Source organism: Fonsecaea erecta (genome assembly GCF_001651985.1).
Source record: "Fonsecaea erecta strain CBS 125763 chromosome Unknown Scaff6, whole genome shotgun sequence".
NCBI lineage: Eukaryota > Fungi > Ascomycota > Eurotiomycetes > Chaetothyriales > Herpotrichiellaceae > Fonsecaea > Fonsecaea erecta.
This window is the reverse complement of record NW_017387249.1, coordinates 2,027,774-2,042,784: the sequence shown is the minus strand read 5'-3', so window position 1 is coordinate 2,042,784 and position 15,011 is coordinate 2,027,774. Positions and strand designations below refer to the sequence as shown.

Genomic DNA, 15,011 nt, shown 5'->3' with positions numbered 1-15,011 from the left:
CACGACTACCTATGTAAGTGACTGGTTTGGTGAAATGACATGCTCGATCGGTATGTACAAGATATATATAAGTATATAGTGATATATAACTATTTCCCTTCCCCTTTTCCGTTTCCTTCTTTCGCAGATTGTACTTCTTTGTTGGAAGTGCGTACCAGTAATTGTAGGCAATCGCTTGTTTGCTTGCTATCTTGGGCAATTTTCTTCCAGACTCAATGCAACTAACCAGCTCGATCAAATTGATGGACTGACTGTGACTGGCCTGGGAAAGGAAGGATGTATATGCTCGGGCCGAGTGGGTTGGGCGTCGGAATCGTGTGGTATATTAATTAATTACCTTTTGTTGTTTTTCTTGGGACAAGGTCAAAGGAAATAAATAAAAATCGCTCGGTCCTCACACGTCGAGAATTAATCAAAGCATTGACAGGGGGACCATCCGCAGAATCCTGGATTCTATATTCATCATGTCTCCTCCTGGCTTCTTGCTTCTTGCCCCCAGAACATCACCCCTGCCCTTCTCCGTTGTCCTGAGTTATTACTCGCCAACCATATACACATGCTGTACATCTGTCGTGCGTCGTGTGCACGTGCACACCTCATGTAGCCTCGTACTGCAGGCGGGCCTCCTTCGAAAAGTCCGGCCAGTCATCCGTTCCGTTCTACTCAAGCCGCTCGGCTCTTGTGGGAGATCGAGCATTTTCCCTCGTGGTGAACAATGGTTGGTATGCCGCCCTCCTGTGTGCCTACTCTGCACCGAGCTTCACGGTTGGCCGATTCAAACAGTCGCACCCGTGGGCGAGATATACTCGATATATGTATGTATGTATGTATGTATGCATGTGCTCGTCAATCCCACCAGCACAACCAGATCAGATCTGCATCATGGTTCCCTTTCATCCCCCCCTCCGTCCTGTCCTCCACGGCGCAACAGATAGATTCACATGGACACGATGACATTGTTGGATCATACTCCCGAGTCTTTCTCTCAAAAGTCGTCGTGTTATACATTTCGCCAGAACATGTCACACTAAGGTGGCAGAGGCGGTCGTAAGCTCAGGCACGGCTCCGGCGCTCGCTTAGTGTCCTTTCTGCACTCAGTGGGCCACCCGACCTGGCGCTCTCTGCTCCGGGACGTCCAAGACCGCTTTGCCCGCCAGTGGTGATCGAGGGAAATCGACCAGGGTCACTGCACGCAGGCCTCTGTTGGATTTCGACTACCCTGGCAGGGAAACATGTGTACACGCAATCTTCTCTCTGTCAGTTGCGTAGCGAGCAGCAGCAGACTTTGTTTGTCTTGCTCCCGGGGTAGAAGTTCAAGGCATGGAGGAAAGGAGCAAGCAGGGACCTCCGCGTGACACTGGTCGGAGAAGAGGATGGAAGGGTGGGAAGGAAAGGCTGAGACAGGCAGGTGTCTTGGACGAGAAGGGCCGAGTACTTCAAGCTCAGCACGCACCGGCGGAGGCCTGCAGTAGCGAGCTTGAGGCTGGTGAGGTGGCAGGCGTGCTTGAGTTCCTCCGAGTTCCTCGACAGTACCTGTATCTTTTCTCCTACCCCCAATGGCATGTTCCAGAATGGAAAGGAGGGATAACAACATAATTGGTAATTACCTAACTGGTGGCACCGGTGGTAGATAGGTAGGTGATAGCAGTTATAGCTCATCCAGATTACACGTCTCGAGCAGATCCTGCGTCAATTTCCCTTTCCTGCTGTACCCTTCGACATATCGATCACCCCACTCGCCCACCGTGTTGTCGTACGTCGTCTGGGGCTTCAGCTCGCAAAGATGGCACATGTTGGCTTTGAGGCCTTTCATGAGGCCCAGTCGGGGATATTCCTGTGTGGACGCCAACGAAATCAGTAAGTGCGACGTGCTTGCTTACTTGCCCCGAGGATCTTCTAGGGACCCTCGTGTCACGATTCCTGATAGCCTCTCTGAGGCTGCTTGGATAGTAGTGGTGCATACCTTGACCACCGGGTTGTACTCGTCCCAGCTCAGAAGCCCGCCGGGCACCCTGTCCGGGCCCTGGAAGTCTGCCCAGATCCCATAACTGCACGCCTGGACCTCGGGCTCTTTCTCGAACACGATCGAACCAATGGTATGCAGGGCGATCGCATCCCAGACCAGCTGCAGCCTGTGCTTGTCCCAGTCCGGGGCCTCCTTCCTCAGAAAATTCCTCGCCGCGTTGGCTCCGTCGACCTCGAATCTCTTGTCCTTGGAAATGATCTCAGAGTGCGGCGGGTGGCCGATGGGGAAACCCAGGTCGTGCATGATGGCGGCGACGGCGTGGGCCTCACGATCTCGTTCGGGGAGGACTTTGTCGGCGATGATGAACCCAAGAAGAAAGGAGCGGATGATGTGGTTGTACGTGTCGTCGGTCGAGTACTGGCGCACATAATCTAGAGCTTTAGTGATGAGCGGCGTGTCGGGCACAGTCACTCCTGCGACCACCTTCGTGGGCAGGGGCTCGGTAGACGATGCCATGGACGGGGAGGGAGAGGGACGAAACAGCTATACTATTAAAAACGACACGGTAAATTCCCTTGTCGAACGGCTCAAAGGACAGGAGCAGATGGCCGTCTGGAAGCGCAGAAGTCTTGCTGTGTACCTGAAGAGATAGATTGCTCCCAATAAGACGCGAGCCTGCCTCGGAGTTCCTCGTACGATTCTGCCCCTCCACTGAGGGGCCATGATCTCCTCTGGGAAGGAAAATAGCAAGAAGGGAATCCTGGACGTGTTCGATTCTGACAGGTACAAGAAGGACCGGGCAACTGGGTCACTGGGAAGAAACGACTTGCTCGGTTGGATAGTAGCTCTCGGAACGGATCTCAAGCTGCTGCGGCAAGGCGGGTCAAACCAGCAGTGCCCCGCGCTGGCTAGAGGGCCGCCATTCAGAGGGAGGCTGATCCGATGTTCTGGGCGCTGGACGGTGCCGTGGCTGGTCAAAGCTTTGGAAACAAATTTAGAGAACTGGCGAGGCCCATTGGCACAGATGCGAAGTCTGGTGGGACGCCGGTGAGAAACCTAATCCATAAGCCAGCCCCATCGCGCAGGTAAAACACATCCGCTCTTCGCCGTCGAGGGAGCGGCGTGACGAGTCAGCTCTGCACGGAACCCACACCATGGAGTCATGAGAGGAGGTCGTCGTGTTGGCGGGCGTGGGAGCAAATTTGGGAGGCAGATCCAGGCTTTTCGATAAAATTACCGAAAAATGCCCTCTTTTGTTATCGTCAATGTCTTGTTTTTTCTTGCCCGCTCCAGCTGCTTAGCTCTTGTTGATGGATTCTTCTCGTGACCCTGGTCGAGCAGAGAGAAGTGCACCACCCTCGAACCCGGGCGGTAGTGACGAAGAAGAACAACGAGAAGAAGCCCAACACACGAACATTGTCGATGTACGCGTTTGCTGCCGCCAGAGCCCTTCCTCGGTAATAACAGAGAATGTCCAGGTTGATGATGATGTCGACTCCGCTTTCGAGGATGGCGATAATGTCTCGTGAGTGAGCACAAATGCTCGGATCAGGAATAGTGGCTGAGACGAGGCTTTGACAGGGATACGACCTCCATTTCATCCTCGATATATCGAGGTCGAATGATAAACGGCAGAAGGTTGATATTGATATGCCCCTCACCGATGGATTCTGAGTCCATGAAACGTCTCACTTCGCTAACACCCACAGATATTCGTCTCTGCGAGATGACTATTGGTCTGCTTCTTGCCAGCCGCCTAAGTAGACCAAGGCTCATGAAGTCGACAGGGGTCCGTCTGATGAAAAACAATTCGAAACGCTCAACGAGGGGTAAGTGTATGCCGGAGAGCGCACAGTGATGGTGCTAAGAGAGATGTTCTAGCCATGTGCTCTATCTCGTCTTGGACAGCGAGCAACCAAACCCACTCTTTCGATCACCGATAAAGTCACCATTGGTACGAACCTTCTCCCAGGATTGTTGTCTCCAAGAGAGCATACCTTCTGACTCCCGTTCGCTAGTATGTCCTCGATATAGGGACAGGACCTGGCACTTGGGCCGTGTGAGTTCACCTTCTCTTTCACTTAAATGCTCGCCTTCTGACCGAACGAAGTGATGTTGCCGATCAATTTCCTGCCGGTAGGTCGACATAGAATCAGGCTCTGTGGTTGGATCACACTAAGCAAATGCAGCAACCGTGTACGGTGTTGACCTTTCTCCACCGCCGTCGAACTGGGTGCCCCCGAACTGTTTTCTCCAGGTGAGCCCCCAGGGCCACTTTGGCGACAAAACGCACGCTAACAGAGTGCATGTAGGTAGACGACGTCCTTGAAGAATGGACGTGGAGGCATGAATTCGATCTGATCCACATGCGGCTGATGCTGGGCGCCTTCACCGACACAGAGTGGGCGACGGTATATAAAAAGTGCTTCGACAACCTGAGGCCAGGAGGATACATTGAGCAGGTCGAGTTGGACGTGCGGGTGATGTCTGACGACGGCTCTCTCGCTCCCGACTCGCTGTTAGCGGGATGGGGGCAGACCTTCCTCGACTGCGCCCAACGGGCTGGTCGTCCCTTGGACACGCAGTTGACCATGAAGGCCAAGATCGAAGCCGCCGGGTTTGTCGACGTCCAAGAGCATCTGTACAAATGCCCCATCGGCGCCTGGCCCAAGAACCCTCTCCTCAAGGACGCCGGCAGGATCAACTTGAAGCATTGGAGTTCAGGCCTGGAAGGGTGGGCGATGTTCTTGTTGACGAGATGGGGGGCCCCCGAACCGTGGACTGCGGATGAAGCCAGAGTGTATGTCGCCCAAGTGAGGGAGGAACTGAAGAGGCGACGGCTGCATATATGGCACTACACGTGAGTCTCAGACCAGACCAGAACAGACCAGACCATACTGACCAAGCGGTGACAGTCGACGTGTTTGGGGGAGAAAACCATGACGACGACGACACATATTTGTGACTTTACAACTTCAGTTGCATTTGGCGTACGGCTAGCGATTTATCAATTCTCTACCAGTGGTCGGTCACATTTGGCGTTGGTGTGCAAACGCTCTTACTAGCATCAGACTTGAAGTTCCAGCTTTCAAAGATCGACTTGGCCCTTGTGATGGCCCTTGTTTGTGTTTTTATAAGTAGGTCCTCATTCCCGGTAGAATGAGGACCTTAAGGCCAACGAAGTTGTCTTGAGCATGAACGGTAAAAACTCGGCCAAGGCTATGAATACCAACGGTACAATCACGATACTTTCGTATGCTTCACTTTCTCAGGACCTTTCAGTCTTTCTTGTCTCCCTCGCGGTCCTCAGAACCCGCCACGTCACCGAACTGGCGTCCTCCTAGGCTGCCCTCTCTCCCCTCTATAAAACCCTGTGCCGACCGCGCAAAGTGCAACGAAAATCAAGTTGGACACCACACTGCCATTTCACTACAAGATTGCTAGCACACACTCGAAAGTTTCCCAAGCACAACTCCTACAACCCAAACAAACTCTCACAACAGAGTCCACCATGTTTCCGCTTATCCTCTTGTTCACCATGGTGACCTCGATCGTCCTCACGGCGGTCGGCGGGATGCCCAAGTTCAGCCATCTAATCGGCTGATCCAATCACCCACGTCTCAGAACAGGCACTCAGCTGAAGTCGGCAGGATTTAATCACATCGCTTCGAGTGCCGAAGGATGGAAGGAGGAATGGGGAGGGAGATTTGGAGGATCTTGGAATTTGAGATGAATCATTCGGGATAAGGAACTCTTTCATGGAGCACGGAAGCTTGGACCGACCGACCTACGGAGATCATAAGAAAGATTATGAGCGTGACAGCGGGCAGTGAAAGGATGTACTCTATTCAGGTTTGAGGGTGAGCTTGGTACCTGGATAACGGTGGTCAGCAGGTGGTGTGTTGGTGGTGCGAAGAATAATAGGTTCAACCGTCTTTACTTGTTTGCCAAGTTCCAGCACCAACTTGTCAGTATCACTCCTCAAAGTCATATAGATAGTATCCAGGAATCAACCTAGGCCTAATCAGTAGACAGTCGCAATTACTGCACCACCGACGGCGCAAAACTTTCCCTTTTCATTGATCCTCGCGTCCAACAAGTAAGCAGGTACTACCTACTGTGTGTCGCTACCCAGGAGGTCATGTTCAGATCTGATGGCCTCCTTCCTACCTTTATTAGCAATACTTACTTATTATAAACTGGGTGGGTCAGTTGCTCGCCGACTCAAACTGTGCGTGCGGCGCCTGGCCGACTGACTGAGTGAGAACTAACTCATCTGGCACTTCTTGATTTATTTTGAGTCCGTTTCAGTATGGAATATTCCTGAACGAATGGATGACGCATGGCAGGCAGTCAGTCCAATGCTTGTTTGACACGCACGACCTGGCCGGTTCCGAGGAGGGAGGTTCGAACAAAAAAGCGTCCCTTCTGCAAACTTGAGTCTGAGTATAGACAGACTATCCACCGTGGTTCTTGTGATAAACCTTATTTCCCAAGTTGGCACGGTCGGGTCTGTCTGTTAGCCAGAGTGGATCCGACAGGGCGCGGGGAAAGAGAGCGCTAAGCCCGATTCTGTCAAATTCGTGACGCTTTTATGTACTGGAATCTGGATAGTAATACCGAAATTGTTACGCGAGACGGACGGAATGGAATAGGTATCGACTAGACAGTGGATTTTCTACGTATAGCTATTCAACAGGCATAGACAGGCTTGCTGAAAGGACAGGACGTAGCTCGAAAGAGCTATGAACAGACGCGCGACGCGTGATGGAGTGGCAGCGCAGCCGCACCACCACGCGCGAGCTGGTCTGGTTCAGCACCGTGACAGGTTAGGGATAACGCGAGGAAACAGATCTATATTATGAAGAATAGATTCCCATAGAAATTTGGTGATGTTAGCTTCTACCAAGTATCAACCGAACTGACGGTTGTACGAAACTTGCGCTCGAACTTGCGGTCCGGAGTCATTCCCGATAGAAGATGTGGTAACCCCCGTAACGAATCCATTCAAGCGTCTCGTACGATTCGCGAATTGAGTCTTCTCGGACGAGAGTTCTGCCTGCCTAGGGCTTTCTATTCGATCCCATTGCTCCTGACGTTGCTCCGCCTGTAGTTGAGTCCTCTTTACCTCCTCGATAGTCGCAAATGCCTTATTCGAGTCGATCTCAACTCTCGTGCCTTGTTATAGGTCGTACGGGTAAAGTCTTGTCCCTCTCCCAGCCGGCTTCGATATATTGAGGTTAAAGGACCTTTGCTCTCGCTGTCGAGTAGTATTTAATGAACTCATCGGCAAAAAGCCCCGCTTGGCCCAGTAAGCCCAGGGCGGCTGTGGCCTCCCACGGTCAACCTGCATAGTGTCCAACTCATAAGCCACCACGGCACGATATGTCGCTCTCACAAGCCCCCATAGCCACTGCCTGTTTAGCCCTAGTATCGCATACTTCACACAACTCACTTATACCTATCGGTCTTCATAGGTTCTGGGGCAACCGCTATACTTGGGAATCCTATTGTGTTTCGAGTTCTTATGCCCACATACGCCAGATATCTTCCCATATAAATCATATATAGTGAGTGTACACTCGTTTAAATAGATATTTTCAGCTACTATAGCTATAATCAGGAACACTTATAGTAACTGTTAGTCGAAATACGCTCTTAGGGTTTACTAGTAATAAGAGAGCCTATGGGCCGCAGTAAGCTCGCTGGGCAGCCCCGTCAAGAATGTTTCTATGGGCCGCGGGCCTTTTTGCCGATGAGGGCTCCAGATCTTAGTCTTGGAGAGGATCCGATCTCCTTCGCTTGATCCGAAGAAATTCTTCTGCTCAAGGTATGAGCAGATTTAGCGGCGACGATAAAGGAAGAAGATAGTGTTTCTTGAGTGCTTGTCGTTCAGCATCAGACGCCGGACCGCGAACGGCAGAATCAATGAGTCTACCTGGATCCTGTGGCAAGAGAAGCGTGAGATGTGCCGTATCAGGAACACACTGACCTTGCTCACGCTGGGACCAACTGTTCAATATCGTCCATGCCCTGTTGTGTTGAGTGGGCGACCAGTGCAACCCAATGTGATGTGACCCTCTTCTACCGTATAGCGCAGAGGATTTTCGTTCCTGCCGAAGCCTGTTTTATCCACGCTAGTTTCACATAAGTACTTCCATTCGTGCGTGCAAAAAAGGTAATTTTTTCCGTCCCCGAGTTCCCCACAAGGACCCCAGGAAGGCGGGGAAACGATTCATTCATGTTAACTAAGTCTCCTATCAAACCCCAGGCTCGTTCTTAAAACGGTTTGGGAGGCATAGCGGAAAAATTCCCTATTTCGGTATTCCCTAAATGAAGCATCAGCGACCTCGTGGCGGAAGGATGCATTTCACGACTGTCGGATCTTTTGCCATGGAAAACAATACTATGCTGATAATGGGACGAGCATTATTACGTAGACTTATAGCATATACTCCTCAAACAAACCCTCATGCGTCGCAATTAAGGACACCATTCCCTGTGCCAGTCCGCATTGCTGAGTCGGTCCATTGGGAATTGATAGCCCTACCAGCAATTAGTTCGCCCAAGTGCATAAAAGAGAAGACCTACCCGCTAACCTGCCACTCCCACTCTCTCAGTCCGGGTCGACTTCCTCCCTCATTGAAGTAATAGCTGCGGCTTGTCCACTGAGAACGCCTCAAAAATGCCTCCCGCCCGCGCATTCATTGCAGACATCTATTCCGACGCTGGCGCTGGACAGCAAGCGGTTCGTCCTCCATCAATGGGTGCTTTTCCAGCCATGGATCACTAATGACACTGATTGATGCGATTCTTTTGATATAGGTCCTGGAAGCTATTCGCGGCGTCGACAAGCACGTCGTGTCTGACGAGCCATGGGCAAGTGTCTACTATTGGTATATTTCGGAAGATCCCAATGATGGCACGGTTTATGGTCTTGAAGAGTAGGCGGAGTCTTTATTATCTGCTTTCTCATCGCCAAAAGGATATCCAAGATTTGACATTGTTCCACCAACAGGTACGAGACAGAAAAACATCACCTGGAAGGCCACAATACTAGCAAACCCTTCTTGCACCTCGTCGACACGGTTGGCAAATCCTCTTCCAAGGAGAACAAGTTGAAGCTTGAGTACCTCGAACCCGTCCTTGGGTTTACCGAACGCAGTGGTCCTACCAAGGCCGGCGTCGTGCGAGTCGAGCGAATCACGACTACATCGTCTCAGATGGACGCGGTGCTGGATCAATTGAAGCCATTCGCACTTCATGTTGAGCAAAGTACGTCCCTGCAAATATTTCACCCTGATGACCCATGCCGGCTAACCAAAATGGACTTGGGCGAATTCAGATGAGCCAGGAACACAATCATTCTTCGTTTACAAAAGTCGCGAATCGCCCGATCAAATTGTGATCTTCGAAAGGTTTGAGACCAAGGCTGGTCTGGAAGCGCATCTTCAGTCGGAAGTACGTAAAAAGTTAGACGATCAACTGGCGTCTGTGATCAAAGGGAAAACAGCGGATTGCTTCAAGGAGGCGGGTATCGGATTCATGAAACGCCATTAGGCCCAGAGGATTCTCATACTTCGTGTCTGGGACACCAAAGGTCAATATCACTAGAATGATTTAGTGCTACAAAGTGACAGAAAACCTATTGCAATGTTTATCCTGTCGATCACGAACTCGATGTAAAAGGTAAATCGATAATTTCTCCGCATGCTCTATAGAAAGCCACAGATCGGACAGTCTGTTCTTTATGATATCCGACGAAAAGAAGACGCATGGTGTATACTTGTGTCGTCCTGTCAAGCGTTTGGAGTTGCTGTTTCTTGCCCAACATCGAGGTTTCCTTTGATTCCAGGCACCGGCTCAGACGAAGCAAAAGGACGTCATGAATGACTGAAAGTGCCCGGGCGGACCACCTGCACGCTGGAAAAACGTGTGGCAAATCACTATCATGATGAGCAAAAGTCGCCATTCTTCCCGGCCACGGCTATCTTCTGGACAAAAGCTGAAAAGAAACCATCCACGAGGTCAAGGGGCTTGATGCAGACGCCATTACGCGGTCGCCACCCCGGGGGTGGAAATGTCTTCTGTATACACCTTGACAATGGGCCCACCAAGAATCAGAGGCACAAATCGATGACCTGCTTCTTGCAGTAATGTTTCCGCGCTCTTATTCGCGGCGTGATCTGTACATTCCTGCCTCAACTAGGGAATCTCTTGGCTTGAATGTAGTCTCTAAATGCAGCAATCGAGTCCTTGGTGAACTTCGATACCGCAATAACAATGCTGGCCCTATCCTATATAACTTCTGCTCGGCCTGGGATTAATTTCCCAAAGGCCGAACACGAATCAAGAAAACTTCCATTCATCACTGGATCAAAGAGACCATTTTAGTTGACTTTGCAGAAAACGATATCCTTCTTTCATCATGGCCTCTACCGCAGTCAATGGGACCTCCAACGGGCTATCAAACGGCTTCCACCAGGATCTCAAGGTCGGCTACATTGGCTTGGGCCACGCTGGATGGCCGATCGCTACGAATCTCCCACGCAGGGGTTTCTCTCTGGTCGTCAGCGACGCGAATTTTGAGCGCGCAAAGGAATTTGCGGACCAGTTTCACTGCAAGGCAGTTCCTCCAGGGAGTGGTGAGGGATTCCAAGATGTGGACGTGCTGATCACGATGCTCCCTAATGGTAATATCGTCAGAGACGTCTTACTGGGGAGCACAGGAATCGCTGCGTCTTTGAAGAAGGGTACGTGTGTCTTGTTCGCTTTGAGCCACATATGAAAGCTTCCGTGGCACAGAATTTGAGATCCCATTCAAAGGAGTCGCAGGAACTGACATGTTTATTTCTTCAGGTTGCATCGTGATAGATATGTCTTCCGCAGATCCATTTAACTCCATTAAGCTGGCCAAAGATCTTGAAGTCTTTGGCTTGGATTTCATCGACTCGCCTATCACCCAGCGAAAACTCCACGACACCGACGTCGGAAAGATCACCATCATGATTGGGGCCAAGGATAACGACGTCGTGACCAGGGTGAAGCCGGTACTCGAGGCCGTCGCGAAGTACCACTTCGTCATGGGTGGAATTGGCTCGGGCCACGCAATGAAAACGATGAATAACTACATTATGGCCTCGTCTATCTGCGCGTTGGCTGATTCGTTCGTCGTCGGCACCAAGTTCGGCCTGGACCCGGCCACCATGTTGGATGTGCTTAATGTGGGAACAGGCCGAGTCTTCGCATCGGAAAACACCATGAGGGACGAAGGCCTCACCAGGAGATATCAGTCGGGATTCCAACTTGCGCTGCTGGTCAAAGACCTCGGGATCAACAAGAACCTCGCGGAACAGATGGGTTTCTCCACGCCTTTGCCGGCCCTGGTGCATGAGAGGCTGGGAAAAGCGCTAAAGGAAGTCGAGCCTGACGCCTGCCACGCCAAATGTCTGCGTGCTTGGGAGAAATGGGCAGACGTGACGTTGAAACAGAGCCCTATTCCCACGACACCGGCAATTCCGGAGGACTGAGCTGCAAATAGATCTCTTCAGCTTGGTATCAAGAAGTTAGAACAAATAGCTATCCTCCATGAACTCTAGAAATACAAGGCGTTTCTGAAAACCACGGTATGTGCAGCATGGAAGCTCTAGAGACACCCAAGTGACCGGCATCTCACCCCAACCGGTGACTCAGTCGTCAATGAATGGGCCTAGGCATTCCGGACCTGACTGGACCCAGTAAGAGACTTAATAGATTGCTTGCTGTGCACCGTCATGCACCGCCCCGTGGTATCCTCACGGCTTGTCCCTATCCCCTGTATCCCGCTTGGTGTAGTGATCTCGGCTGGAGCATCCATCAGAAAATGGGCGGCAATTCAAATCTCCTGGGGGTGTGGGTATCAGCTCACGGGTGACGGACTTATTGTCATCCGCTTCTTCTCCCCCAGACCCCAGAGTGGCGTGAGTGAAACGCGGGTTGAATGCACGGGTTGAATGCACCTTCGACTGGTCAGGCTTCCTTTATCACGGAAGATTTGCCCAAAAGCAACAGGGATTCCGGGTTTGCAGCTCCCGCATTCTCCAAAAGGTAGATTTTCCCTCAGGCCCACTGATTGACTTCTCACATACCATGGACTCCTAGTCTTCTCACAGCCTCCTAGGTCTAGAAGGCGTGGATGATGGACAGATATAAAGCGATTCAAGAACCACTTGCTTGGACACCGAAGTACTATGGTACAGAAGCTCCCTGCGCCCCCAACATACTCCATAATCTGGCCTTATTCTTTCCAGCATGATGCCTTTAGAGGAGCGAGCCCTGCAACAGGGCAAATCAGTTGACAACGCAGAGTCGGAAATCGCACACAGCATTATGATCGAAGATACCCGCCAGATACCCGACCTCACAGAGACCGAGAGGAAGAAATTGCTCCGCAAGATGGACCTCCGCCTGGTCCCAATGGTGACATTGCTATACCTGCTCTCTTTCCTGGACCGTGGTAATATAGGCAATGCTCGACTTGGGGGTTTGGAAGACGACCTTGGCTTGGTGGGCAATCAATACAACATGTGGGTGAACTGACTGCCCTTTTACACACAACGAAGCTAACAAACAATTCTCTTGTTGAGCAGAGCCCTCACCATCTTTTTCTTTCCATATTGCTTGTTCGAGGCACCATCAAACCTGCTGCTGATGAGATTCCGACCATCCATCTGGCTTCCTTCGATCATGATTGCCTGGGGTATGTAGGCTCTAAACCGACGAGTCACGTCTATCTCCTAAGACTCACTTCTCGTACAGGCACTGTCATGACTCTGATGGGCACTGTGCAAAACTACGAAGGGCTCCTCGCCACCCGATTTTTCCTGGGGATGACCGAGTCTGGACTCTGTAAGCAATGTGCTCTGCACAATTCCCCCACGATTCAAATGCTGATCTTTGAAAACAACAGTTCCAGGGGTAGCATATTACCTCACGATGTGGTAAGCCCTCGACGCATGGGACAAGCGACCCAAAGGATCTTGACCTCTGCTGAACCAGAGACTGAGGAATATCTAGGTATACACGTCACGAGGTGCAATTTCGGATGGGCCTGTTTTTCGCCGGAGCGAGCCTCGCTGGCGGGTTCTCGGGCTTACTCGCCTATGCCATCCTCAAGATGGATGGCGTAGCTGGTCAGGCCGGCTGGAGATGGATTTTCATCCTAGAAGGCATCTTGACCGTCATCGTGGCTGTGGCCGCTTTCTGGTTCATCCACGACTTCCCGGAGACGGCCAAGTTCCTGACACAGAGGGAGAGAGTCTATCTCGTCCATCGATTGAGGCACGACCTTGGTGGCCAAGGCCATGACGGGGAGGCTGTCGGCCTTGAGACATCTTTTCGATGGAAATATGTTGCAATGGCCTTCACCGATTGGCAGGTGAGTCGGGTCGGATATTGGCACACAGGCTCCAGTTCACTAACCACTTTCTGCAGACGTATATGATGGTGTTGCTCTACTGGGCGGCGGTGAGTTCTTTTATCTCTTGGACGTCTTCATTTTCAGGCCTGCGCTGACTCTGATGCACGACAGTGTTGTCCTCTTTATGGCGTCTCATTGTTCCTGCCAACTATCGTCAAGTCAATGGGCTACAAGTCAACCGAGGCGCAGCTGCTCACCATTCCCATCTATGCTGCCGCCTGCATCAGCTGTCTCCTGGTGGGATATCTCTCGGACCGACTGAAGAAACGAGCGCCGTTTGTGTTCGGTTGTTACGTGGCCATGCTTACTGGGTACATTATGTGTGCTGCTCCCAAGCACTTTACTCCCGGACTCACGTACGCTGGAATCATGATCGCTGCGTGTGGCCTCTACAGTGGTGAGTGAAGCCGGCATACCTTGTCACTGGACTGTGTCTACTAGCGCACCGCCCTCCATGACTTGACCCCTGCACATATCCGTCCTTTTCTCCTTTTCAAACTCTGACTGGGAGCACGCAGTCATACCGGGACTTCTTGCGTGGTTCTCCAACAACTTGGCCCCGGTGCACAAGCGATCTGTGGCCATGGCGTTGCAAATCGGATTAGGGACCCTCGCTGGTGCTGCAGCGTCCAATTTCTATGTGGCATCGGACGCACCCACGTATCGAACAGGGCATACCATTGAACTCGCGTTTGTCAGTATGGGCTTGGTGTTGGTGGTTACTTACTACATCAGCTGCTCTCTTGCCAACAAGAAGAGGGCCAAAATGTCGCTGGAGGCTTATACGAATCAACAGCTGGCAGAATTAGGGGACAAGAGTCCAGCGGCCAGGTATGTTTTGTAGACGAAGAGAAACAACAGTGGCTTTTAGGAGGGAGCTAGGAAGGGACGCAGGCAAGGATCTATCCTACTGCATCAGCTATCTCCTGCTTACCCATAGGGTGATCAGAAGTCTCTGGTGCGTGAGATCAGGGCAACGAGGACAGTCACGGTCATCATCATCATAAATTCCTGTGCACGGAGTATACTCGGTTATCACCATACTTGGTGACACCACCTGGAGCAGACAACTATGTGTGACATTTACATCAATGCGCTGGAATACGTAGAGAACCAGACAGCCTCCTTACAGCAAATGAAGATCTGCTATCGTGGTGATATTAGGTTGGTTAGTTGGCTCAGTCGCAACAGTTCGATTTAAATTACCAGTTAATAAAACAACCAGTAATATAGCTGAACCAGGCGGAGCACGAATCTTGCTCGACGTGCCTCAGCACCTACATTACCTCCTCATTCAGCTCTATTATTGTTGGCCCCTCCAGACCCTGTTTCGTGCCTGGTGTCGGTAATCTCGGCTCTGGGAGAAAGCCTGGTCACTAATGTGATGACTCGGAAAATTCTCCTGTTTCGAGGAGCTTGGACGACGGGTCTCGGCCAGAACCCATTCGTGGTTTGGCCTGGGTACCAAGAGGCTTGCTACCCCATGCCTTGACTCGATTTTCTAATACTGTAGCTCTCTCCGCGATTCCGATATGGGGTCATCCTCGATTGAGAATAGGTGAGTGCCGCTAACCCCGGCCTTCGGAA

The 15,011-nt window shown here is 51.4% G+C and overlaps 5 protein-coding genes across 5 annotated transcripts; 4 read left to right on the top strand and 1 right to left on the bottom strand.

The window, feature by feature from the left end:
* Window positions 1–1,648: 1,648 nt before the first annotated feature.
* On the bottom strand, window positions 1,649–2,482 carry AYL99_07763 (hypothetical protein; the record flags this gene model as incomplete). The annotated part of the gene is made up of 2 exons (XM_018839272.1): window positions 1,649–1,834; window positions 1,964–2,482. 2 exons carry the CDS (start codon window positions 2,480–2,482, stop codon window positions 1,649–1,651), a joined length of 705 nt encoding a protein of 234 aa, XP_018692040.1.
* Window positions 2,483–3,276: 794 nt separating this feature from the next.
* AYL99_07762 (hypothetical protein) lies at window positions 3,277–4,830 on the top strand (the record flags this gene model as incomplete). The annotated part of the gene is made up of 9 exons (XM_018839271.1): window positions 3,277–3,390; window positions 3,445–3,491; window positions 3,676–3,702; window positions 3,754–3,795; window positions 3,848–3,920; window positions 3,985–4,025; window positions 4,077–4,102; window positions 4,156–4,223; window positions 4,279–4,830. 9 exons carry the CDS (start codon window positions 3,277–3,279, stop codon window positions 4,828–4,830), a joined length of 990 nt encoding a protein of 329 aa, XP_018692039.1.
* Window positions 4,831–8,651: 3,821 nt separating this feature from the next.
* Window positions 8,652–9,526, top strand: AYL99_07761 (hypothetical protein; the record flags this gene model as incomplete). Its single annotated transcript, XM_018839270.1, has 4 exons — window positions 8,652–8,714; window positions 8,792–8,910; window positions 8,985–9,241; window positions 9,312–9,526. 4 exons carry the CDS (start codon window positions 8,652–8,654, stop codon window positions 9,524–9,526), a joined length of 654 nt encoding a protein of 217 aa, XP_018692038.1.
* An 868-nt stretch (window positions 9,527–10,394) lies between these two features.
* On the top strand, window positions 10,395–11,496 carry AYL99_07760 (2-hydroxy-3-oxopropionate reductase; the record flags this gene model as incomplete). Its single annotated transcript, XM_018839269.1, has 2 exons — window positions 10,395–10,719; window positions 10,826–11,496. The coding sequence occupies 2 exons, from the start codon at window positions 10,395–10,397 to the stop codon at window positions 11,494–11,496; spliced, it is 996 nt and encodes a 331-aa protein (XP_018692037.1).
* Window positions 11,497–12,259: 763 nt separating this feature from the next.
* Window positions 12,260–14,306, top strand: AYL99_07759 (hypothetical protein; the record flags this gene model as incomplete). Its single annotated transcript, XM_018839268.1, has 9 exons — window positions 12,260–12,531; window positions 12,595–12,704; window positions 12,764–12,853; window positions 12,915–12,945; window positions 13,022–13,382; window positions 13,439–13,471; window positions 13,536–13,821; window positions 13,943–14,255; window positions 14,303–14,306. The coding sequence occupies 9 exons, from the start codon at window positions 12,260–12,262 to the stop codon at window positions 14,304–14,306; spliced, it is 1,500 nt and encodes a 499-aa protein (XP_018692036.1).
* Between the last annotated feature and the right edge of the window lie 705 nt (window positions 14,307–15,011).